Here is a 25,349-nt window from a genome sequence, read left to right on the forward strand (position 1 = left end):
CAAATGATTTATCCACATCTATTGAGATGGTCATACAGTTTTCTTTATTTATTCTGTTAATATAGTGAATTATATTGATTGGTTTTCCAATGTTGAGCCAACAGTGCAATCCTAGGGCAAAGCCCACTTGGTCATGCTTTCTTTTTCTTGTTTCTATATTGCTAGATTAAATTTGCTAATATATCTCTTAAGGTCAGTTGCCTTTACACATGTTTGTATCCTCTATTATACTGTAAATGAAGGATAGGACCTATGGTTTTCACTAGTAATCTAATGTTTCACTTCAGGCCTAATGCCAACAGTTAACAGACCCCAAGAAAATAAATACATTTAAAGTAGTTGTGAATCAGTTTACCAGAAAGTAATGTCAGACTTAAAAAAAAAATCTTTAAAGCAAGACATTTACCTCTTCTGTCATGTTTACAACATACAAATCATAAAACTGTCAAATCGTGAATTTCACAAATCGTGAAACTCGGAGCCAGTGCTTATAAAGAGGTATACCAGTTGCCTCAAACTTTTGTTGCAGGTCTTTTAACTGCAAACATTAAATATTGTCTAGTAACTACGGTACTAGTACTAGTATGTAGTACTATGTTACTACATAGTAACAGCCATAGACAAAGAAGAAATCAGAAAAGGTTCTAACTCCCTCTCTTCCCCTTGTGCATTAGAGTTGCACAATAGAGTTTTTGGGTAATTTCCTGTACCAAATTCCCCAGACTGGGAGACTAAGATTTGAATAGTGTTCTTACTCCTGTTTAGTCCAACTGGATACATACGGAAAATTTAATAACGATGAAACCTGAATTCAAGTAGCATGTCAATGGACAGCTGAGTTAATGATGGAAAAATCTGTCATATTCGGTTAAAAAAGATGGACTTCAACCAGGGAAACTCTCTAGAATGGTTGGAAAATGGGAACGTTTGATAAAGTGAATAGAGCTTAGTAAATAACTGAAGTAAGTATCACAATCTGATGGCAACCGGCAATTAGAAAATAACATGCCATTGGGGCGCCTGGGTGGCTCAGTCGGTTGAGCGACCAACTTTGGCTCAGGTCATGATCTCACAGTTTGTGAGTTCCAGCCCCACGTCGGGCTCTGTGCTGACAGCTTGGAGCCTGGAGCCTGCTTCAGATTCTGTGTCTCCCTCTCTCTCCGCACTTCCCCCACTCATGCTCTGTTTCTGTCTCAGAAATAAATAAACATTTAAAAAAATTAAAAAAAAAAAGAAAATAACGTGCCATCAATTTTTTATATGCTACTGGATGTTATTTTATCTTTTTTTTCTGATTCAGGAGGCAGATCTGTAGTTTATCACTCTGACATCAGTTATTATTACAAAGAAATGGTGATATGTACTATAAAAGCAAAGTCTGTATAGATTTTACTCAAAAACAAACTAAAAATGGCTTCTATAAAAAAAAGATAAGTCCTCTCATTAAAGTAGAGTGTGGATTACTGAACATCAAAGTTTAATTTAGTCAGGTAAATTATTCAAGCCAATGTCAAGTTTACAAATACCTAGACATTTATAGACATTTATAGACATAATATTTTGAGTAGGAATAACCAGTAAGAAAAAAAAAAAGAAAAGAAAGAACCAGTAATCATTGATAGTTCATTTTGAGAGACCGTATGTCAATACAAAATTGTAGAGTCGTAGAAACTATGATGTCATAGTAATTAAACACTGGGACATATATGAGTAATATTCTCAATATAATTCCATGTATTAATTTACTTAGGATTCTCAGCAATCACAGCACCTGAAAACCAGAGCTAATCCAGACAATGGCTGGACAGTGATGACCTTGAAAGGTGGTTATACAGAAAGCCTAATGGTTTTATCACCTCGCTTAAAATTTAAATGCCAAGATATATCTTCTAAATTGCCAATCCACACAAAGAAGTGTAAGTAATTACTGGTTGGAAAAAAAATCCTCAATGAACTTAATGCATCTGGAAAGCTCACTTTTTATGTTATTAGACTGACCTTAAGAAGATCTCAGTACCCTAAGCTCATAAGCCACTGAGACAGCTGTTTAAAATGTAATTAGCCAGTTCCGTTTTTAAGTGTGCCACAGCAATGCAACTGAGGTCACCGAGGACCTGTCTGTGGAATTAGCACACTAATGCTGTGTATGGGGGTGTGTGTGTGCACAAAAAAGCCTATAGTAGCCTGTGTATGTGCAGTGTATTTAAACATTTTCATTTAAATGTCACTTGTTCCATCTGGCATTAATTTAATCTAATCATAATTCTTATGAAACTAAATGTTGTCCCTATTATCTGCCATTTAGAAAGAAAGTAAATGCGTGACTGGGCTTGAGCAATGGCATACTTCATGGCTTAATTCACATCTCCACCATATTATTCTTCTCAAGTTAGAGTTGAGAATCCCTTACAGCAGAATAATCACTTGGGATGCTTGTTAAACTACAGATTCCCAAAATAAACAAACCAAAACCAAAACCCAAACCAAAACCAAACCAGATTTCAGACACCACACTCACCCACCGAATATGGGGATTAGCAGAGCAGGGGAGCTTGGGAATCTAAGTAATTTCTAACTAAGCACACTAAAATTTGAGGGCCACTGTACCAGGTGAAGCTTTCTGAGGCAGGTACATCAGTTATACATCCTCAAGCTAACACATGGCACAGAGCTAGTTTATAGAATGAATCAATGTACGTAAATATAGAAATTTCCATGGGGAGCTTGAGTGGCTCAGCCAACCAAGCTGACTCTTAATTTTAGTTAAGCATCCAACTCTTCACTTTGGTTCGGGTCACGATCTCAATGTTCGGGAGTTTGAGCCCTGCATCAGGCTCTGTGCTGACAGCGTGGAGCCTGCTTGGGATTCTCTGTCTTCCTTTTCTCTGCCTCTCCCCTGCTCTCTCTCTCTCCTTCCCCCACCCCAAAAATAAAATAAATTAAAAATTAGAAATTTCCAGGTCACAAAGAACTCAGACAACTTCTAGCTGAGACTGTAAGGGACTGTGGTTTTGGTGTTTCTCCTCAATGGGAAGAAAGCATCACACGCAGTCCAGTGTCCTGGGGCAGGGACCATACCTTGCTCACACTGCTATCTCCAGTACCCTGTTCAGTGCCAAGGAAGCTTGGTAAATATTTGCAAAATGAAGCGGGACATATACGTCCTGGTGTGAGCCAAGGGTAGAGCAATTAGACAAGCTGCATGGGTGAAGTTCACCAGTCACTACTGCAATGACCTGAAGGACTACAAAAGTGCCTCCACGGATATTGATTTTGGGGTTACAAAGAAATTTCAACAAGTGGGCAACTGGTCAGGATGAACTGTATTTTCTATTTCCCCTTCTAGAGTCTCTCTTGGCCCTGTCCTTCCTCGCTCTGTGCTTTGGGAGGTCAAAGCACCAGACCGCTGGCCTGCATGCTGGGCTCCCTGTCCTCTGCTCCTGGCTGAGTTCAGAACATGGAAGGCTCAGTAGGAGCCTAGAGGGCAGGAGGAGAGGGAGGATGGGGTGGCTATGTACTTGCCCCTCTCTGCCAGGGTGCAGGACTGAGCTCACCCCTAAAATTTGTCAGGCGCCCCCTCCATGTGGTTTCTCTCCCCTCCCCTGGCCCACAGGGTGTCGGGTGGTAAGCTGGCTGTTGCTCACCTCAAGGGTACTGAGATATTACTTACTGGTTTCTCTATACCCTGTCCAAACTTTTCAAAATAGTCCCTTTATTAGCCTTTCTTCAATGTCCTGAGTATGCTACCTATTTCTTCATGGGATCCTGCATGAGGGATCCCCAAAACTTCACGGGCTGTGTAGAATTTTGACATCACAGGGGACTCGGAATTCTTCAATCTGCACGGACTCCAAATTGCATAACAGAATTGTAAACAGGATGGGATGTTTCTTTTTATCTAATCAAAAGCAGCTGGGAGGGAGTCTGCTCTTTAGATCAGAGTCCGGGAAGATGAACTGCGATCAATAAAAACCCATCTGTGGTCTGCTGCTAGGAGAGCTGTGTATTTTTATGCAGCTCCACGAAAATCCTATTAGGAGAGCACGAGGCATTTAAGTACATCTAATAACACAGATTAAAAGGGCAATGATCTTTATTAAGCTATATGTTACACACCTATTCCCATCAGCTTTTCCCAAAACTCCTTCTGGGAGAGAAAGGTTCAACTTTCTTTTTCTTGAAATGTCCTGATAGCCAAAGCAAAAATGTGTGTGGCAACTTCTGTTTTCCTGGCTTTTAGAACATGTTATTCTTGGGGTGCCTGGGTGGCTCAGTCAGTAAAGCCTCCGGCTTCGGCTCAGGTCGTGATCTCGCGGTTTGTGAGTTCAAGCCCCACGTCAGGCTCTGTGCTGACGGCTCAGAGCCTGGAGCCTGCTTCCGATTCTGTGTCTCTCTCTCTTTCTGCCCCTCCCCCACTCATGCTCTGTCTCTCCGTCTCTCTCTCAAGTAAACAAACATTAAAAAAAATGTGTTCAGAACATGTTATTCTTTCAACTCCCAGCTAGTTTCAGTCTTGATGTGCAGGGGTTGCACACGACTTTATAACCCCACCGAGTCATACCCTAATCATTATAGATCGTCACGTACTATGGACCTTGTTAAATATTTACCAACTTTATGCTTCAAAGACAGGGTGGAAAATCCATATTCTGGAAATAATTGATAAAGTTACCCCCTCACATGTTTAGTGATCAGACTGGATGCCATTCACAAATTTCCTCAGGAAAGCCTGCACATGATTTCCTAGGCTGATTCCCTCGCCGGCAGTGATTACTCCAGCCTGATACTTAGTCAGATGGGCTGACCTGAGCTTCATTTATCATCCCCGCAGGACAGGTTACGGAGAACTGTTTACTTTCAACTCCTTAGTTGTTCTTGGCATAGTTGCTTTCCTTACCACATTCTAAATAAAATGCTGGACTCCAGAGATCTGTTTAGGCACGGGGGACGAGGGTGCTTTCTGCAAGGAGACAATACATTCAAGCCTCTTCTCAGAGAAGAACCCAGTCAAACACCTTGAAGGAGGAGTTCAAAGCCAAGAGCGTGCAAGCCTTATTACCTCAGTGATAGGTCGCACACTTCAGAGCAAAAATTAAAAATTACCTTTTGCCCAGGCATTTCAAGGTAGAGAGGCAGCTGAACTATTAACGCCATGTAATAACAGCCCTTTTTTTTGTTGTTGCTGTTTTTTTTTTTTTTTTTTTTTTTAATCCTTCGGGCTACTCAGAAAACTTTATTGTGGTTAAAGTTATTTTAATATTTACATGTGAAATTAATTCAATATATTATCTTTATTTTTCATGCTTACTTTTTAATTGAGAGGTTCATTTGAGACCAATTTAGGACAGTGGTTCTTAAACTCTGGGGGCTTAAGACCCCTTTATATATCATTGAAATTATTGAGAATTCCTTAAAAATGACTGAGAACTTTTATGTATATGGGTGTTATCTCTCAATATTTACATATATTATATGGACTGGAAACTGGAAAATACTAAAAGGTTTATTAATTTAATTAAAATAATAAACCTATGTTAATGAAAAAATAACATTTTTTATGAAAAAAATTTCACCCCTCCCCCCCCAAAAAAATTAGGGGAAAAAGTAGCACTATTTTACGTTTTTGCAACTCTCTTTAACATCTGATGTCATAGGAGAAACCTGAATTCTCATATTTGCTTCTGCTTTCAATCTTTTCAATATGCTGTTCTGGACGATGTATACAAAGAAAGTCCAGCCTCACACACACATCCAGTTGGAAAAGGAAGGACCTCCAAGACTTCCTAAAAGGTCCGGGGTTCCCTCAACCACACTTTGAGAACTGACTCAAAGTGTAATCTGCTAACATGTCCTGGTTAAGGTCACTGAAGATGTCTGATCACGGCTCTACTTACTGGGCAAGAACACGATTAAAAGTCATAATATTAATCGTAGGACCTCCACATCATAAAAACAAATACAACAGAGGAAGAATGTATTTCTTTCTTTCTCTGTTCTTTCTCTCTACATGAAGAAACAGACAATTTTATTTTTCTTTATTTAAAAGACAGGCAGGATCAACTAGCTTTCCCTTGACTGTTTCATCCTGTCCTGAGCTGAGGAGAGGCGGGCACACATGAAAAACCTTTCTGGCAGACATTGATCAAAGAGGAAATTCAGGGAACATAAGCAGACAACTGGCATTTGTTCAAATTCCTAACTTTATTTCAAAGCTTTCTGGTTCCAGATAAGTGGCTGCAAGGTGATCCTGTTTTGGCAAGAAAATTACAGAAATTGCCATGATGATCTTAGTTCAAACTTTCTGATCTCTATTGGGGGTAGGATGGGGTGGTCTTCTTTACTAATGGTGAGAAGAATCTGGAGTAAGGCACTCCAGTGGAGGCAGGGAACCAGGTCTGCTCTGCCCTGGAGCCCAGTCTGGCCTCTCATGGCTTTGAGTGTCTGTGGACACGGGGGAGAGGTCAGTGTTGGAGACACTGATTTAAAAGTCAGAGTGGCCGGTTAGTTCAGTTGGGCAGAGTGTGGTGCTAATAAAAGTCAGATTAAAATAGCAATAAAACCCATGAACTGGAGAAATTAATGGCTGGAAAGAATGAGAAACCTTCTGGTCAGAATACTGCACCTATTACCACAACTGTTTGAGCTCTCAGCTTCACTTCCCTCCTAAATGAGCTGCTCAAGCTCTTTCCAGAGACAAGGAGGAAATCCTAGACAGGGGGATGGCGTAGCTTTCGCTGCTCTGTGTCAGCCGTCTGGAGCATTATTTTGGTCAGAGCGAAGTGTGCAGCCAGCAGCCGCCCAGAGAAAACCCTCGTGTGCAGAGCACAGCCGGCCCTGAGACACTCCATGACCCAACAAGCCCACGCTCGCCAAGGCGCTCACCTCGTTGAAATGGACGTCTTGCATTCCGACATCTTCCATCATGGAGGCCTCCTCATCTATGTTTGGGGTAATGACCCTGAAAGCTGTGCATCCTTGTCTAAACATGCCTAGAATGGAGACAGCAGGGGAGAGAGCTGGTCACTGACCCGCAATTGGATGGACCTGGAGGGCTCTCCCTGCCTGCCACGTTTCTGTGCTGAATGACACGACTGACTTTGAAACCTCTTATGTCTCAGGCTCCCATTCTCACAGGGAGCCACTGGGTGCTTTTCATCTGCTTCCTCATAGTTCACCTCACCTCCCTCAATTCTTTGCTCATTTTAATTTTTCACCCACCTTTATTAAAATATATGTAATCCTTAAATAAACCATAAATAAATGGAAACACATATTGGATCCAATTAATAGTTAAAAAAGTAACATTAATTTGACTTGGTAAGATGGACCATGCTCAGATACTAAGAAAAATAAAGCCAAAGCCAATCAAAGCGAAACACAGGACTCAAAAGGACTATTTCCTTCAAGCTGTCACCTCCCCAACTCTGGCTGGGGGTAACCCAGAACTCAGATTACAACTCGCTCTTCTCTTTCACAAAGCATTCTACCAAGATGTAACTCAAGAGCCGCAGCCATGAGTGGAGAGCTTGTCTTAGCTGGTTCCATATCTGCTGCCCGAGGGGTAAGGAGAGGCCTTCTTTCTTCCCCAAAACAGAAGAGCAGGAGCCCGTACAGCATGAATGCTTCAGGGGCTTGTGCACTCAGATTCTCTGGGGGAGATGGCAGAAGGTTGGAGCTGGGATAAACAACCGGGGTAAGGATAAAGGCCTCAAGCGATAATGGCCCATTTGGGGCCTTCACTCAACTTGGGAGTCACTGGGGAAAAGTTCTGTGTCAGTTGGACAATGCCAGCTGGGCAAAGGTGATCAAGTACAGAAAGGACCTCAAATGTCTTTGCCACTCTATTTTGAGATCACTTTACAATAAAACAAAACAGAAGTCAAAACTTGAATGGAGACCTCCCCTAATTCAGAAAAAAGAGGAGTATAGAGTATTTTGAAATCAAGTCCCGAAAGAGTAGATTGTGATGTCAGGTATTTTTCTGCGACACGATGGTCAGGGTTTCGGAGCCCTTCACGGGTTGTCTGAGGTCTCTGCCACTGTCCCACTGGAGACTTGCTCTTATTCTTTGGAGACAAAAGCTTCCCCTAAGGCAAGCATTAATCTAGGAGCTTGAGGCTATGTTAATGTACAAAAAGCAAAACTACAGAAGCCAACCACCCAGGTTTCCAGTAGAGAATACGTTTAAATATGCACCTCAGCTCCAGGGGGACAACTACAAGGGTGGCCCAAGTGCCTCCGGTCCTTGCACAGGAACAGATTGCCATGGAAACCGGAGAGGAAAGGAAGGGAGGGAAAGAGAGCCGAGCCTATCCATGCAGCGTTGCAAGAGAAAACCCCCACACCTCTAAGTGTCATGTGGATGGGGCAGTGGGGGCCCTGGGGGCCGGGCCCACCCTCAGGCTCACCTCCCCGGCGCCTCCTCTGGCAGGTGCTGTGGCTGTAGGGGAAGAGGGGCAGCTCCGGACGGAGGGCTATGTCTGCTTCTAAACACGAGGAAATGTGTTACCTGACAAAAGGTCTCAACAGGAAATCATGCTAGTAGCAAGAGAATATGGAGCCCTTCTTTAATTTCTTTCTCATTTGGGCTCTGATGTAGGATAAGCCTAGACTCCCTTAAATTCCATTCCAAACAGCCAGCTGTCCCAGAAATACAGAAATTCCCTGGCCTTGGCACATGACTTTATATCATTTCTCACTTTGTAAATGTACTTCTTGTTGGCCAGATCTGGTGCTGCTGTGCTCTAGGACACAGGCGTACGTGACCAGCTTTTCTAAAAACCTTGGTGTTCTTGGTTTCTGGAAATGAACGACTGGTGTTTAACCAAAAGAACCTGTGAACGAATTCATGGCCTGCTCATCTGGGAACAAACACATAATGCACAAATGAGCAGCACCCACACACTCCTGCCTTCTCCTCCTTCCCTGGGGAGGAGAGGTTTCTAGCCAGCAAGGCTGCCTTCCCACATAGTAAAGCCAACTGGGCCGTGGTTCCAGAAAACACTGTCAAATAATCTCCTGTTATAATTGCCATTTGATTGATAAACAGTTCCAGTGGGAATCTGAAGGGAAAATAAATCTCAGCTTGAGATTGGCCAGTCAAGGACACCCAGATGCAAAGCTCATTAACTAGTTTTTTGCAAGACAGAGCCATTAGTTAAAGGTTATACAATAACATGCCATACAGTTTTGTTTTTGATATTGGCATTTCTGCTGTGCCTACCAAGCCAAGCAAATGTGAATAAAATAATGAATATAGCGTACACACACACAGACACACAGACACACAGACACACACACACACACACACACACACACACACAAAACAAATCCAAACCTCCCACCTCCCGATCTTTCTGAACGGCTCTCACTTGTCTTGGCTGCTTTGTACAGTTCTGTATTCATTTCACAAAACACAGGAATCATTCCTTACCTTTCCGCGTGAGATATTCTGCCACCAGGGCTGTGACATGGACATAACACATCGCTGCCTACAATAAAAGACACATGCTTCAGAATCATGTCATAATGCTCACGGACAGGAATCTAATGGTTGCACGTACTTACGATAGGTCTCAAGGGAACTAGGGGTTCTAATAGCTGACATCTTACCTTTTGAAAAAGGTGGAACACTTCACATAAAATGAAATTTTGAAACAAATTGCAAATTGAGACAAATGGTAGTAAATATACTAAGTCTCATTTCTATTTTGAATTACTGAATTTTAACATGAAAGATAAAAAAAGCATTTTTTCTTATACTATTGAAAATTCCTGCATCATTTCTCCTAAGGTAAAAAGAGGCCCATTTGAAGAAAAGGTGTGTGTCTTCCTAGATTCTAGAAGTGCTCATATTTCAGCAGCTAATATATTTTTCTCTCAACTTAAGAAAATGTAGTAACTACTTCCCGACATAGAATTATAAACCAAAATTATAACTTAATGTTATAATTAATGTTAGATAACATTATAAACACCTTAAAATGAAAGAAAAATAAAAATAATCTTTTGTTGTTTTTTTTTTACTAAGTTGCCACAGTGTTATAAAAAAAAAAAATCACAAATAGCTGTTGGAAAAGAACCTGATTCTGACGCCTGAACCCCTGGTTCTTGTCAGAATGACAGAAAAATCACTCCTACCAGTAATATGTAATTCACTGTTATCACAGCTAAGATATAGTTCAGAATAAATTTATGGTCAAACAGAATGGACTTCTTGAATAATCAATACATAAAAATAGTTACATGAAACTTTCAGATGTAGAACATAATTTTACTAGTTTAGACAATTAACAGAAGTTTAAAAGTAAAAGCATGCTTCTTTGGTAATACTGTTGATCATACCTAAATGTCTTAGGCACAAATCGTAAACACAGTTTTTGGGGGAACAAAGAACCTGTCATGCAGCCTACTGTTTTCTTTGATTTTGCCCCTTTTACAGACGATGTCATGGAGACCCAGAGGGGTTAACAATGGACTCAATGTCACAGACTTAGTGAGAGTTGGATGTGAGATTCGGTCTGTCCCCGGGGTCTGCGCGCCTAGCTCCCTGCCGCCACTCTGTCTACTTAGGGAAAACGTGGCCCCTCTGTACAAGGGTAGTGCTCTCACACCTACCACATCCACAGACAACAGACCACCTCAAAAAGGAAACAGCAATGTCCTATCATTGCTTTAAGAACAGGAAAATTAAACTTCATCATAAAAGAGCTGGATTTTAGGACTAGACAGAAGTTTCGATGCAGGAGCTGAACACACTGGAATCAGCAGGCCATCTACGTGAACATAGGTGCTAAGAGCTTTCAGAAAATGCTCTCTTGTGGCAGGAACATGCCTCTACCGTGCTGTAAACTACCGAGATGCTTAGAAGACTATGAAGTATCAATTCTTTAATTACTGGGATATTTTCTTAAAATTGGTTTCTTTTCTTTTTTTTTTAACGTTTATTTATTTTTGAGTGAGCGGGGAGGGGGCGCAGGGATGGGGTGGGGACAGAGGATCCGAAGCAGGCTCTGCGCTGACAGCAGAAAGCCTGATGTGGGGTTTGAATTCATGAATTGTGAAATCGTGACCTGAGCCGAAGTCAGATGCTTGACCGACTGAACCACACAGGTGCCCCATTAAAATTGGGTTTCTTCTAGCGAATGAGACATAACTAGTTTCTACCAAAATCCCAGATTGAGAGGCTTGCAGGACTACCTCAGAGAGATCCCCATTTTTGACGTGGATCCTGGCCATGCTGTCCAGCCACGTCTTCCTGAGCTCGGGAGTGCTGGCATAGGACTTGGCCAGACTGTACTGGAGGTCTACCAGCATCTCCGGGTCATTCTCGTGCTCCTTCATTTGGGCGGTGGCCATGAGAACTGTGCGGATCCTTTTGGTCAAGTCCTTCACGTCCGAGGAGAAGGTGGTGTGCTAAAGCAAGGTGGAAGAAGGACACACGGGTTCAGCTGTGTTCTGCCTGTCCGCACACACACCAGATGATGAGGCAGTCTTGGGGGTCACCCACCTTGATGAGCCTGTCACTGTTGGCACAGTTGTTGATGATGGACAAGGACTGCTGGAATCTGGTTCCCCCAATCCCAACAACGTCTGCTATCAGCTGGCTGACAGAAATAATGACCTTAGGGACACACAAATGTGAACAGATCATTTCACCTTCAAATGACTCCCTAAACTTGGCTCTTGTCTTCAGTTAGGATGTGCAAAGTTTTGAGCACAGATCATTTCAGTGCAGGAAACAATGCCTGAGTCATCTTTTTCCCCTTCCAAGAACCATTCCAGAAGGTGACTTTGCTATCCTTAAGTATTTTGTTTGCACAGCAAAATGCTAATCAGGAGGACATAGACACGAGAATCAGATAAGACCTTATCACTTGGATAGTTACTTGCTTTCTCTAATAAAAAGGGAGACCTTATCATTTACCCCATCAGTTACTGGTTTGAGCTTATACACACTATTCAATAAGTGGACTGTCCTTTGTATTTTTTTATTAAAACATTTACATATTAACTATGCAGTGGGGGGGGGAGCACCTGTCTTTACTGGGGTCTGTGAAGTGCTCTGCCTTTACCCAGTTATACAAAGTAAAAACGGGTGTCATCCTTATTCCCTCCTTTTCCTTCACTATCCCCTCCATTCCTTCACAATCAATCTCTAAGCACTGTGAACTCATGCTCTTCTTCTAACCTTACCATGCCTGGTCTAGGGCACCATCCTCTCTGGCCTGGATTTGACCAAGGTTTCCCCAAAGTCTCTCCAGCTGAGCCCTTAACTCCCCTGATCCATTGTCAGCTCTAGGTCCAGGTGATCCCTCCAAATATGCAATGATGTCTTCTTGACTTGCTCTCACCCGTATTCTTAATTCACCATGAGGACGTCGTCCAGCTCCCTGGATAGGCCCTTCCCCTGGTGCATCCATGGCCTGACACATGCTCACCCTCTAGACGTGCTAACCTCTGTTGGTCCTTCCCATCTTCTGAGAAGCCTCCCTGCCCCGGCCAGATGCCCCTCCCTTCCGTGGTGCACTCAAGTTCCTCTATCACGGCACTGGGGACAGTGTACCGACAATGGGGTCTGTCTTCCAGTGGACTGTACACTCCATGAGGGCCAGGGGAGGGTTGTTTGATTCATGGTTGTATCTGTGAATTCTAGCATGTAGTTTGCAAACAATAAGTATTTACTTAAAAAAGGAATAAACACAGAGATAGAAAAGGCACTCCTACATGAGTTTGTAGAAAAAGGGAGTCTATAAAAATACTTAAGACTTTTCCATATCTTTCCCAGTTCCTAGAGCAGAGCACCTGAGACGTGTTAACTCTGGAGGGATGGTAGGTATGTCAGCAGATGGAAGACAGAAAAGAACCACTATGGACTTCCTATGTTTTTCAGCTAAGATGTTCGCTATTGGGCATCCTCACGTAGATTCTAATAGATTGTGATTCAATGGAATTTCAGTCGGTCCAATACCGAGTCAATTTTCAAATGTCCCTTTACCGACAGAAACACATTCTGGGCCCAAATCTTACAATGTGGAGAATGAAACAAACCAAACCAGTGAACGTGACTTTCCAATTTTCCATTGCAAGGCCATACCTTGTTGTGCTTACACTGAGGTCTATCGGTAAGCGCGACAAAATCTTCCTGCTAAAACAGAACCCCATTGGGTACACCCGCGTTGAAAAGTGAAACTACACATACTTGCAAATGCGTCCGGACAAAGGACTTCTTTCCAGTGTAGTCGAAGTTGTTCCTCATGAGGAAGTACAGCAGCTGGGAGGCCTCGGTTCTGATGGAGCTCAGCTTGGAGTTGCAGCATTTCAGGATCTCGTAGCACAGAGCAGCACACATGTCGGCCCTCCCTTCATAGAACGTCGAGGGAAACTGGGGGGAACAGCAGAGAGCGAGGCCCACGTGGTGATCAGTGCTCCCTTCAACCCCAGGTGCAAGGCAGACAAGTACGGTCATCGACGAGGACATCCCCCGGGGAAGCAGCTCACCTTATAAATGAATGACCTTAAGGCAGTGAAGACATTTTTCAAAGCTGTTTCAGACTGATGTTTTTGAAGAAAACACAGGTAGACGTCAAAAACTTTTTTCATGAGAGGATTATGTCCGTGGTCGGCCAGGAGCTGGTTCTTAAAACACAGAAGGACAGCTTGGTTAGTGAGACCCACTGGACACCTCAACTGGGTTGCACACAATTTTCAGACTCAAAGGTTCAATTTTCTAGGTACTAAGACAACTTATAATTTAAACAAACTCTGCCATGAATCTCTAGGAAAACACAGAATCCTCTTGTAATACAAATAAGCCTACAACAAATTCATGCTTTGGAGAGTCTGCTTTTTTTCTCTTTTAATTAAATGTTTTTAATGTTTATTTTTCAGAGAGAGAGAGAAAGAACACGAGCAGAGAAACGACAGAGAGAGGGAGACCAGAATCTGAAGCAGAGCTGTCAGCACAGAGCCCGACATGGGGTTCGAACCCATGAACTGTGAGATCATGACCTGAGCCGAAGTTGGACGCTTAACCGACTGAGCCATCCAGGCGCCCCTGCTTTTTTCTAATAAGGGAGGGACTAATCATAAAACTTCCTAGCATACCGTAACGTGGTTTAAAGGACAACTATTCCTCAGTACTGATTTGGCTTCTATTTATTTACTTATTTTTACTGTTTACCAGCCAATACAGAGGTAATCTTTGTGACATCTTAATTCCAACAAAGAAGTGCCATTACAGGTTTTGGCTGATTAGTGGGCTGGAAAAAACCACTGAAGTGAGGTCCCCTAAAAGTAAGTTTGTTTTTTTCCAGGCTTCTCAGGGGACCCTGTTAAGTGATGAATAATAACCAGACAGCTTGGTAAGGTGGGAAAACATACAGGCTTTGATCAGGCCCCATTGATCATGTGCATGGATCTGCACAGGTAAAGTGAGTCTTCCTCTTCCCACCTGTAAATGGCGACCCTAGAACTGACCTTGTGCAGACACTGCGAAGACGTGAGTCAAGTACAGAAAGTGTCTGACGCATCCTTGATCGGGCTCAGTAAGTGGTGCCGGCAGGATTTTAAATATCATGGATTCTACTTGACAAAGCCAAACAGCAGGGCCACAATTCATACCTCATCATTCTGCAACGGCTTTTCACACCAGCAGTAAATTCATACTAATTGAACACTTTGTTCAAAACTCTCATCAACTGCTGAACACACAGGTAGATATAGATGTCACCGAGCTAGAGGCCAGCATGCAACCATTGTGCCTTAACATATGTGACACTAAAGAGCTACATCTTCAAATACAGATAAGCCTGTCTGCACAAAGGTGTGTGTGTTTGGGACAAGTAGGCAAACATGATGATAAAAAAATGTCAAGAGGCCAGTGTCTCAAACCAATCTTACAATTTTTCCAAATGACTGGAGATAACTTATGTCCAAGTATTTCTGTTAAATAGCCAATTATGGCTGGGGTGTTAGTTCTAAGATTGACCTCACCTTATTTGGGGAGAAAAATTTTTACTCAAGGAATAAATTTTGTTTTCGTAGGTCCAGTGACTCACAGATGTACTCACAGCTGGTAGGACATCTGGAATCCACAGTGATCTTTACAACATGAAATACTGAGCACAGTACTGAATTCCATCATGTGAAAGAGAAGCAATTTAATGAGTAGAAAATATGACTTAATTAACTGAATATGATATATTCTCAACCAAGAGCAGCTGTTTACCAACTGGAAAAAAGAAAGGGTGGCTCCAGTGTTTCGGGAACTGCTCACATGGCTTGTTGTCTGTGAACATTACTTTTCCAGGGGCCACCATCCTCCCTACTTATGGCTGGATTAAGGTTTGCACAGATCTGGATGTGAGCTTTCCTCCTGTCAGCACTCTTTGGGGGAGGATATCCAGAAGAGATAGTGTGGACAAAAATCGCCAGGAGCCTGGTCTTGCTGATGGAACTGGCCTGTCTCCAAGTTCTTACCCCTGGAGTTAAATTTTCCTTCCTCACACTTTCTCGTCAAGGTGTGTGTTCCTATTTTCAGGATTTAGTCTTCGTGGGTTCTGGTCTCAAAACCCAATTGCAAGAATGCAGTTAAAACTCACTCACACGAAAATATAAAAAAATCCCTCATGTAAAGGGATAGAGGACCTCTCAACCCAGACACAACCCCATGTACCAGCTGCCATCTGCCATCTTCCAATCAATCTTCTTCTCTCCCTCTCTTGGTCTCTCTGCATGTCTGTCTCTTTTCACTAATTAGAAAGTGATATACACAAATGTAAAACAAATGTTTGAACATTCAAAAAGGACGGGGGTTGGGAGGTGGGAAACAAAACAGAACCACCCTTCACTTTTCCACTCAGAAGTAACCACAGGTAGCAACAGAGTGTATCTCATGTCCACCTTTTTATCCCTATGGACTTGTCCTGAAAATAGGAGAATTTCATTCAGGAAATTAAATGAGACGTTGCAACAATATGGAGGGCACGGCTATTCTCTAGCAACAAGGTGGAGAATAGGTTGTAAATAAATCTCAGGAGCTGTCGGATATGCATGCAGGTTTGACTGTTGTAACGCGTCCTCCTTGGCAGAATGAGCCTTTAAGAGAATGAACACTCAAAATCAGTAATTTTTAAAGATCCAGGAACAGGATAAAAACAAACTTAAACCTTGGGTACCAAAGTGAGAGGTCTAGAACCATGTTATTTAAAATAGATGTACCTTTCCTAGGCATACAGCGTTTAGTTTTATTTAGACATTGCTTTAAAAATCCAGTTTAGAGAAGAGCTGTGTCAGTTGCAAACGCTCAACAATCACTAAGGTGACCTGATTTCATGTGTTCTTGCAGACCAGGCTCACGGTTGTGTGAACCAGACCAGAAAGTTCCTAGAAGAACCCAATGATCCAAGCGCCCTCCAACATCGCATAGGATTCTCCCCATGCAGCTCAAATCAAGAAAAGGCACTACGTGGAATTGCTAAAAATACATTATCAGATTAAATCTGTAAACTCATCAAAAAGATCATCAAAGATCATTAAAGGCCAGCATTGACTTGGGGTTGTGTTAATCATAGACATTATGAAATAGCCAGAGAAGAACACTATTTTTCTGCATGTAACTACCTTGGCTTACAAAACACATCCTTTTGTGTATTAAATGAGACAACACATGTGAAAGCATCCAACACAGGACCGGCAACTGGTAAGTGTTTGGTAATTCTCTTCTTTTTTTCTACATGAGAGATCATTCAATTACCTTGATATAACTCAGCTTAGCTTTTCTCTCTTTCTCCCTCTTTCCCTCCCCTATCACCACGTCCCTGCCATGCCTGGCTTAGTGGAGAACAAGAACTTCATCTGGTCAAATGTGCAGTGATCTTGGGCAAATCTTTTAACCTGTCTCAGTCTCAATCTCCTCATCTGTGAAATGAGTGATAAGAAGATCCACCAGGGCAGGCTAACATGAAGATTAATGCTTGAAGCACAGACTAATAATAAATAAATAAATAGCAGGAATTTCATTCAATAAATAGCAGGAAACTAACAACAACAACAACAACAACAACAACAACAACAACGTTATTATTAAGGGTTTAAGTCTTTTCAAACATTTTCTTTCATTAAGAATATGATTTCTTGGGCCTGGGTAGCTCAGTTGGTTAAGCGTCAGACTTCTGCTGAGGTCATGACCTCACGGTTCAAGAGTTTGAGCCCCACGTAGGGCTCTGTGCTGACAGCTCAGAGCCTGGAGCTGTTGTATCTCCCTCTCTCTGGCCCCGCACCCGCTCATGCGCTCACACTCTTTCTCTCTCTCAAAAATGGATAAACACTAAAAAAAATTAAAAAAAAAAAAAGAATATGATTTCTTGACTATCCTTGGCAACTTATTAGATGCAGTCAATTAAGAGACTCAGTAACGATGGTGCTGTATCTGTGGAAGATGATTTTTTTCCAATTATGTCAGTTAACTCAGTGTAAGAATTTAATTTTTCTGATACGCTCCAAATGGTGTGTCAGCTGAGTAAATATCTGCAGAGGAAGATCCTAGTGGCTGCCGTGTCAGGGGCCTCATGAACCTGCGAATCCAGACCAGCAAGCCTGCAATGTGGCATGGCATCCAATAATGCCGTAACATCTGCCCATCTTTCCACTTCCTAATGGGGGTGCAGAGCTTTAAACGTTTTTGCACACAGGCGTGTAGACTTCGACAGAGACCACCTCTGCACTAAAGCTCAGTCTTCTCTGTGGGTCTCAGGAGTTAGACCCTTTGTCATGGGCCCAGGAAGTCATGAACACAGGGTAGATGTTTTGGGATACTTCTTATCAATCCATGATACAGTAGGCATAACTGCCAAGTTCTAGGTAAGGAAACCAGGGTTTCCAGATGTCCAGCAGACCCAGCCAAGGCTTAGAATCTGGCTAATGGTGGAGCTGGGAGGTAAAGCCTGGTCTGTATCCGCAAAGTGGCAGATTCTTTCAAAGGCCATCCTACTTTAACCAAACAACGAGAGACAGATCGTTTTCTTCTAACCTTACAAATGAGAGATCTTAGGTCTGGAGACATGAGGTAATTTTCCCAAAGACATTCGGACAATAAATGTCACAAGCAGGGACCATCAGATGTTGTTTCTCTCTCAAGAATCGGGCAGAACCTACCTGGTGGCCAGACGCTGGAGACCTGGGAACCTTGATGAAACCTCTTCTTTAATATGAGGCAAGCATTTTCAAGGGGGCTCAGTATGGACTGTAGGCTGTGCAGTGAAGAAACTGTCACTGTTCTCATGTGCCCACAGACACACCTCTGCTGCATGTGCCCTTACCCCCGGCCACACAGCACTAGGCTTTCCTGCTCGTTGGCACGGTGGGGCCCAGGCAGAGGGCAGAAAGCCATGTCCCAACTACTGTTCCGAACTTAAGGATTCTCAATTAGCAGTGGTACAGGCATACCCTGGCCAACACTCACATTAAACATGTCATTGCCTATTTGGACAACAGTTTTTAACTAAAAACACTCAAAAGAAAATGGAAAGAGGTTCCAAACATGGTTCTGGTAGAGCAGAGGCTCTCAAGTGGTAGCATTCAGGTCTCACCCCGAGACTTTCGGATTCAGCCAGTCTAGGTGAGGGCCTGAGAGCCTGCCTTTCTAACATGCTCCCAGGGTTTCCAGCTGCTGCCACCCAGGGGACCACACTCTGAGAGCCACAGGAGTGGAGGCTCTGTGTAATAAGACACTGCGGTCCTCACACATATTCGATGAGAGTCCGCATTTCCTGGTCTCTCATCTGGGTTCCTAGTAATGACATTTCGTGGGGACACGAGTGGTGTGGCTGCTAAGAAGAATAAAGGTATATTATAATAAAGTGACATGATATCAGGGCAACTATTTTTATCCTAATAAAGTAATGCGCTTTATGAGAAGCAGAGATAAGTAAAGCAGAGAATGACTCTGGCTGCATTTTCCAAATATCCTTGGAAACAAACACACTGTTTCGGTATTCGTGGCATATTAACACTAATTCAATTTCCTCCTTCCACGGTAGAAATGGAAGAAATTGTTTAGCAAGACTAGGAAGTGTTAAGTTCTTAAAATCAAGCGAGTGGCTTGAGAGACCATCTCTACCTACTTGACCGTTACTTGCTAAAACCTAAACATAAGACAAACACCACCTTTTATTGTCTATCCTTGAAACGTTTCTATCACTGATGTTACTGACAGATTTTTAAAAATTGTAAAAGGTGAATGCGTGTGTACTTATTTTAACTGCCGCTACATTTGGATATGTTCAAAGGTGGTAGGGGTGGCAATGCCTGATCAGGTTCCCATATTATCACCCTTGAGGGCACAGCAAACCGTGTTCCCCAGATGGATGCTTTCTTCTGGCCAAGAGGTAACCACCTCCAGGAACTGGTTCCGTCACACCCTGACTGGTAAGCTTTATTTTATTTCAGGGAATTCGAGTCATTACCTACGGAACGGTTTCATTAAGGGATTTTAAGGATTTATGGTTTCTTTACAGGGGCAAAAACAGTCGCTGAGACAAAATATACAATATAGGAAGCTCTTGCCGGTTCAATTAAACACGCACAATGAATTTACAAGGTAAAAGCTCTGACCACGAACAGCTATTCAATACCAACCTTAAACGCCAGTGTAAACAGAGACAGAGTGTCCAGAGCCGTAAGGCACACCTCCGTAGCAATGTTGGCTTCAAGTAGGGACTGGTGAAGGACGTCAGCGTCTGAGTGGCCATAGCCTGCGTGAATTACAACACGAGGTTACTGCCGGGGGCTGCAGACAGAGAGGGTGGTGGCCCGATACAATCACGCAGTCAACTTTTGATTATTTAGGGAAGGCTTCCTTTGGGGCCTTTGTCTCCCTGTTTGCCCTTTTCATCGGTGGTGGGGCAGGGGTAGGTGATTAATAATGCGTCTGTTGGGTTATGACTCTATGATTCTGGAAGGGAAAGAATGGCAGCAACCATTTATTTTGTCTTTGCCACATGCCAGCAATCATTCTATGAACTTCACATGTATTCGCTCATTTAATCCCTCAACGACCCTAAGAAGTATGTACATTATTAAACCCTTTCTGCAGATAAGGAGACAGAGGCACAGGAAGGCTAAACAGCTTGCCTTAAGTCGCACAGTTAGCCCACAGTGGGCACCAATCCACCGAGTACTTGGCTGAGCTGCTGGGACGGGAGGGGCGGTGAAGGAGGCTGAGGCTTCCCAAGCTTCCCACATGGACACAGGCAGCAGAGGAGCACAGGGGTTAAGAAAATGAGCCCAGGGTCAGCCTGCTGGTCCCTGAATCCAGCTCAGCCACGTGCTAGCTGTGTGACCGTGGGCAAGTTATTCGGCCTCTTTATACCTCTGTGTCCTGGCCTGTAGAACGGGGACAATAATAGTATCTACCTCAAAGGGTTTCAGTGAGCATTAAGTTGGTTACAATTTGTGAAATTCTTAGAATAGTGCCCGGCGCAAGGTGAATGCTACGTAAGTGCTGAATCGCTGACGTGAAGAACCAGGCATGATAATCAAGAGTTGACTGCACTGCTAATAGTATTCTACTTGCTTTATCAAAAAGCACGAAAGCCAGTATGTCTGAAGGAAACGTTTAAGAAAAGGAAAGGACTTGAAGAATCCTAATTTAAATACAAACTGATATCTACTATACGTGGCTATAAACTTCAATTTAGTACTGACATAAATGTAGCTCAACATACAATTTGAGATATTACATTATGAAATGATATGCATTAGCAGAAATACATACAGGGGTGCAAAGATGTTACAGGACTGATCTAGATGACAAAGAAAGATGGCACGATAATAAAACGTCATGTAATGTCTTTCTCCAAGGAGCATAAGCAAATCATCACTTACTATGTAGGTAATTTTCTTTATACTCCAGAGAGGAGGACATTTTGTATACAGATCAGGAAAATGAAGTGCGGAAAACCTGGAGAATTTTCTTGAGGCCATTAATGGGGGAAAAAAAACCCTACAAACTGCACCCTAAATTCCTGATCCAGGTCACCATATCATAGTACCTGTTACTAGGATAAAGTAAAGTAACTAGCACGATGTTATTCTCGCTTGAGCAAATGTCAGAGTTACAGAATGATTTTTTAAAAGACTACAAAACAGACTTTCCAAGTTACTGAGAAAGATGGATATATTTTGGTAATAAGGTCAGCCAAGGCATCACCCCATTTGGCATGGTTTGTTTGGTAAGATACAGAGATGATGAAAGAGGAAAACGGACTGTTAATTATTGTTAAAGTGATCATAAAATGGGGCAAGAGGGGAAAAAATCAATACAGCACCTTTTGTTAGATCAACCAAAATTATCACAGGTCACAAAGACCCTTTATTGAGGGCTGCCGTTCACCCCTACTGATGGTTAATGATCTGGGTTAAATTGTCCCAAAAACTGGCTTTAATTTTTTTCTTGGCACAGAACTGACATTTTCTTTTTCTAGGTAACTTCTTGGCTACGTGTATGCAGATGCGATTGCCTACACGCTCAAGGATTTCCACTGTGTTTACTTTCAGCTGGAGGTCTAGACCAATCCAGGACTGAAATTTGGCCATGTGTTGTCTTTAAAACATATAATCAATGGCCATGCTAGTTAAGTTTTTATATAATTACGTATCCATGTATGGAAACATGACAATGACAAATTTCTCTAAACTCTTACACCATCCGTGAATCTTGACCTTGTCTACCTGATCTCCTTAAGGGGGACAGTCAGATTCATATGGAGTCTGTCCGCCTGTGTCTGAATTATCTAAGAATAAAAGAAATGATCTTTTTAAGCCACAGTTGGTTATAATTTTGCTTTTTGTTAAGCCCTCCTCTCAAAACAGAGGATTATTGGAAGGGTTGTGGGAGGGGGGCTGGGCTAAATGGGTAAGCGGCATTGAGGAATCTACTCCTGAAATCATTGTTGCACTATATGCTAACTAACTTGGATGTAAATTAAAAAAAGAAAAAAGAAAAAAAGGAATCAGCAGGATTCCTGAGCTGGTGTTATTAAAAAGTCCCTAAAAGTAAGGGGCAGCATGGAGAGGTTATGTAAGTGGTAGACACTGCAGGGACAGTTTACTGAGAGATGCTCCTGTGGAGAAGGCTTGTCTCAACACCTGGAACAAAGCCGTGCACGAGGGAAGGCTTTAGTCAGCGGTCACCATAGGAAATGAACTGACTTGGTATATCCAAAAAGTGATCGTAAGAGAAAAAGCAAGTTCTTAAGGTACTGGTCAGCAACTCACTGAAGCTGATTAAGTGGATTCTGACCCCAGCAAGCAAGAAGTGCTGTGTTAACCAACCCTACTGATTTTCCCCAGGGGACAGCGCTTGGGGCACTGACTGTCTTCATCCAGGCTGGTCAGGGAGAGGAGGACTTCCTCCCTTCCCCAGTGTGCCATCTTTGGCATGCACATCATGGACTGCTCTTATTTACACACTTTTTGTTCTGATGTCACTCTATGATAAAGGATTTATTCCAGAATCCCCAAATCTTTTAAACACTCAGAGGCCAGGGATGAGATTTCTTCCCCTATCTAATGTCATCTGCTCTGTTAGACTTAATTAACCTTGCTCTGTTTAATAAACTGTTACTAGAACAGCTTGACTGAATAATGCTGACCACATGTGTAAACTGTCTCCCCCCCTCTCCACTGCCATGACATCAGAGGTGATGTGGTGGGAGGGACACAGCTACATGCCTTTTCCAAACATGAGAGGACATTCGAGCTTGAAGAAGTCAGATATGTAGTCTCATAGGGGGCACTTTCTTTTCAACAGCTGCCCTTACCCTTTATGAAACCAGAATTCTTGTTTTTATCGTTAATTTTTTTCCCTCTGGCCCATATAATATAAATCCAAAAAACAATACATTTTATGAGAAAAATGTAAATACTACTAAATGACAAGGAATCTTCTTGCTAAAAGAAGTCCCCAAATGTTCACAAGAGACTCTAAAATACAGAGAACAAGCTGAGGGTTGCTGGAGGGGTTGCGGGTAGGGGGATGGGCTAAATGGGTAAGGGGCATTAAAGAAGACACTTGGGAGGAGCACTGGGTGTTATACACAGGGGATGAATCACTGGAATCTACTCCTGAAATCATTTTGCACTATTTGCTAACTTAGATGTAAATTTAAAAATAAATTAACTGATTAATTAAGAAAAAAAAGAAGTCCCCAAATGTTGAAGATCCAGTCTCCCAGGTATATTAACTCATGGTCTCCAGCGTTTACTAACTGCACGTATTTTTGCAATGTATCAGGTGGACCAACCCCTACATCATCTATTGTTCATCTCCATCCCATTTTTACTGCTAAAAAGGTTTTCCTCACAAATGAGCAGAGAGGAAACAGTAGAAATAAGGAATAATATTCCCAGGCAAAACTTATGTGATCTTGCTGTCTGTCCTCTGATTCACACACTCACACACAAAAACAAATATGCTCAAAATGATTTGTGGAATGAGTCTAAAATCTCAGTTTATACTAGAGGAAATTGTTATGCCATCTGCTCTCTCTGACCAATGCCTCAACCTAATGTTGAGCGGTGTCTGAAAATAGTACCTGTTATGGGATTTACATCTCAAACTGGGAAAACACTTGGTTTATGCATACATTTTAATTTAAAGTCCTTTTTAAGGGTATTAAAAACATAAACATGACTGACTTTGAATAGGCATTTTGCCAGACTTTGAGTTCTGAAACCCCATCAATTACAAGAAGTACCAATGACTGACTGCCATATTAGATGTACTAGGTAAGATACAGGTGTAAGATAGGTCTGTTATAACTCAAAGATATACCCTGATATTATAAATGCTAGAAAATGTGCAAAAATGTATTTCTCAAAAAAGGAACCTGTCTCAGAATAAAAAAAAGTGGCTTTATAAACAAACATTTCATTTACTATCTTGAGTATATATATGCCTTCAAAGCATCCAAGTCCATTTTTACCTATTTTAAAAAATATATTGCCAGGCTTAAAACCTTTTGAAAAATATTAATTTTACTTCAGAGGATATATGCATTCTCTGCATTTTTCCTATTAATTTAATATTATATCAAGGAACTTTATCACTGATACTCATTTTCTTACTTGTACTTCATAGACATCAAAGAATTCCAGAGTTAGATGGGGTCTTACAAACCCACTCGTCCAACTCCTCACCTTCTCTTGTGATGTTTAAGTGACCTGGACAATACCCCCAGTGGGTCTTCATCCAGTCTCTGTTTTCACACCTCCAGCTCCAAGTGCCCACATTAGCTAATGGGCAGTTCAGTTAGAAAATGCTTTTGCACAATGACCTGAAATCTAATTCTCTGCAACTTACTCCATGACCTTGAACTCTCTCTTATACTGGATTATATGAAACACAGGTTTTCTTGAAGTGTTTCTACCTCTTGCTGGCTTTCCCCCCCTCATACCAGTGGGAAATATGAATTCTCATACAAATAGATTTAATATATTCCTAGGGCAACATATAACATCAAAGTAAATGCAAGGTGTTATTTTATATGTTTTGCACATGTATGACCTATTTGCAAACGTGTTTCACTTAGCTTCCCTCTCATAGCTTGGCTTATATAAAATACTCTATATGCAGCTATCACTCTCAATATACCATTTGACACAAATATCTTCTGTTGACACACAATGGAGGTACTTTACAATAAAAAGGTCAATGTGTTAATGTTATACACATTTACTTTTCATGTACCTGGGTAATGACTCAAAGTTAATGAACCTCTCTGTATCTTTTGAGTGTTTTTTTTTTTTTTTTGAAATAGTTAAAGACTATTTTGAGCACAGTAGGATTTGTAATTTTCATTGTTTCCTATCAAAATCCAAGAGTAAGAACCTGCCACGGTGACATGAGTACTGCATATGGTGTCCTTTCCCACGTCCTACATGGATATGCTAATGGGGGCATGAAAGTTGGCCTCCATTGAATTAAATTTCCTGTGGTCTTCTGCTGCTCCCTGCTGGTCAAGCTGAGGCCTGGCAAAGCCTTTCCTCAAAGAAAAAGGCAAAACAAAAAATGCAGGTGGTGTATGGGGGACTCTTTCTATTTTTATTCTTTTCTAAAATAAATTCATTTTAGACTCTGGCACCCTACAAATCTCTCACATACTGGATCTATGTCATATATTGGATGGTCCAACAGAAGGTACTGTATTCATTGTTAAAGAAGAATTTTTTAGGAAGACATATATACCTACAGACTTCCCACAGAACACCCAGGTACAGGTGTGAAAATAATCATGTATGTGTATATACATATACATGCTCACACACATACACATGTATACATATAG

The 25,349-nt window shown here is 42.0% G+C and overlaps 1 protein-coding gene across 22 annotated transcripts in view; it reads right to left on the bottom strand.

Moving 5' to 3' along the window:
- Positions 1-25,349, bottom strand: part of DOCK9 (dedicator of cytokinesis 9) — a 289,683-nt gene that overhangs the window by 21,602 nt on the left and 242,732 nt on the right. For 11 of the 22 annotated variants that reach the window (XM_053217409.1, XM_053217377.1, XM_053217352.1 and 8 more), the window contains exons 39-46: positions 19,639-19,754; positions 13,501-13,638; positions 13,202-13,384; positions 11,510-11,623; positions 11,200-11,415; positions 9,434-9,491; positions 8,409-8,486; positions 6,883-6,989 (exon numbers count right to left, since the gene is read on the bottom strand). In XM_053217409.1, the coding sequence (XP_053073384.1) occupies positions 6,883-6,989; positions 8,409-8,486; positions 9,434-9,491; positions 11,200-11,415; positions 11,510-11,623; positions 13,202-13,384; positions 13,501-13,638; positions 19,639-19,754 (1,010 nt within the window). The remainder of the gene's footprint in view (positions 1-6,882; positions 6,990-8,408; positions 8,487-9,433; positions 9,492-11,199; positions 11,416-11,509; positions 11,624-13,201; positions 13,385-13,500; positions 13,639-19,638; positions 19,755-25,349) is intronic. The other 11 variants (XM_027065148.2, XM_053217390.1, XM_027065144.2 and 8 more) reach the window with 1 other exon arrangement.

Source organism: Acinonyx jubatus, chromosome A1 (genome assembly GCF_027475565.1).
Source record: "Acinonyx jubatus isolate Ajub_Pintada_27869175 chromosome A1, VMU_Ajub_asm_v1.0, whole genome shotgun sequence".
In the NCBI taxonomy this organism is placed as follows: Eukaryota; Metazoa; Chordata; class Mammalia; order Carnivora; family Felidae; genus Acinonyx; species Acinonyx jubatus.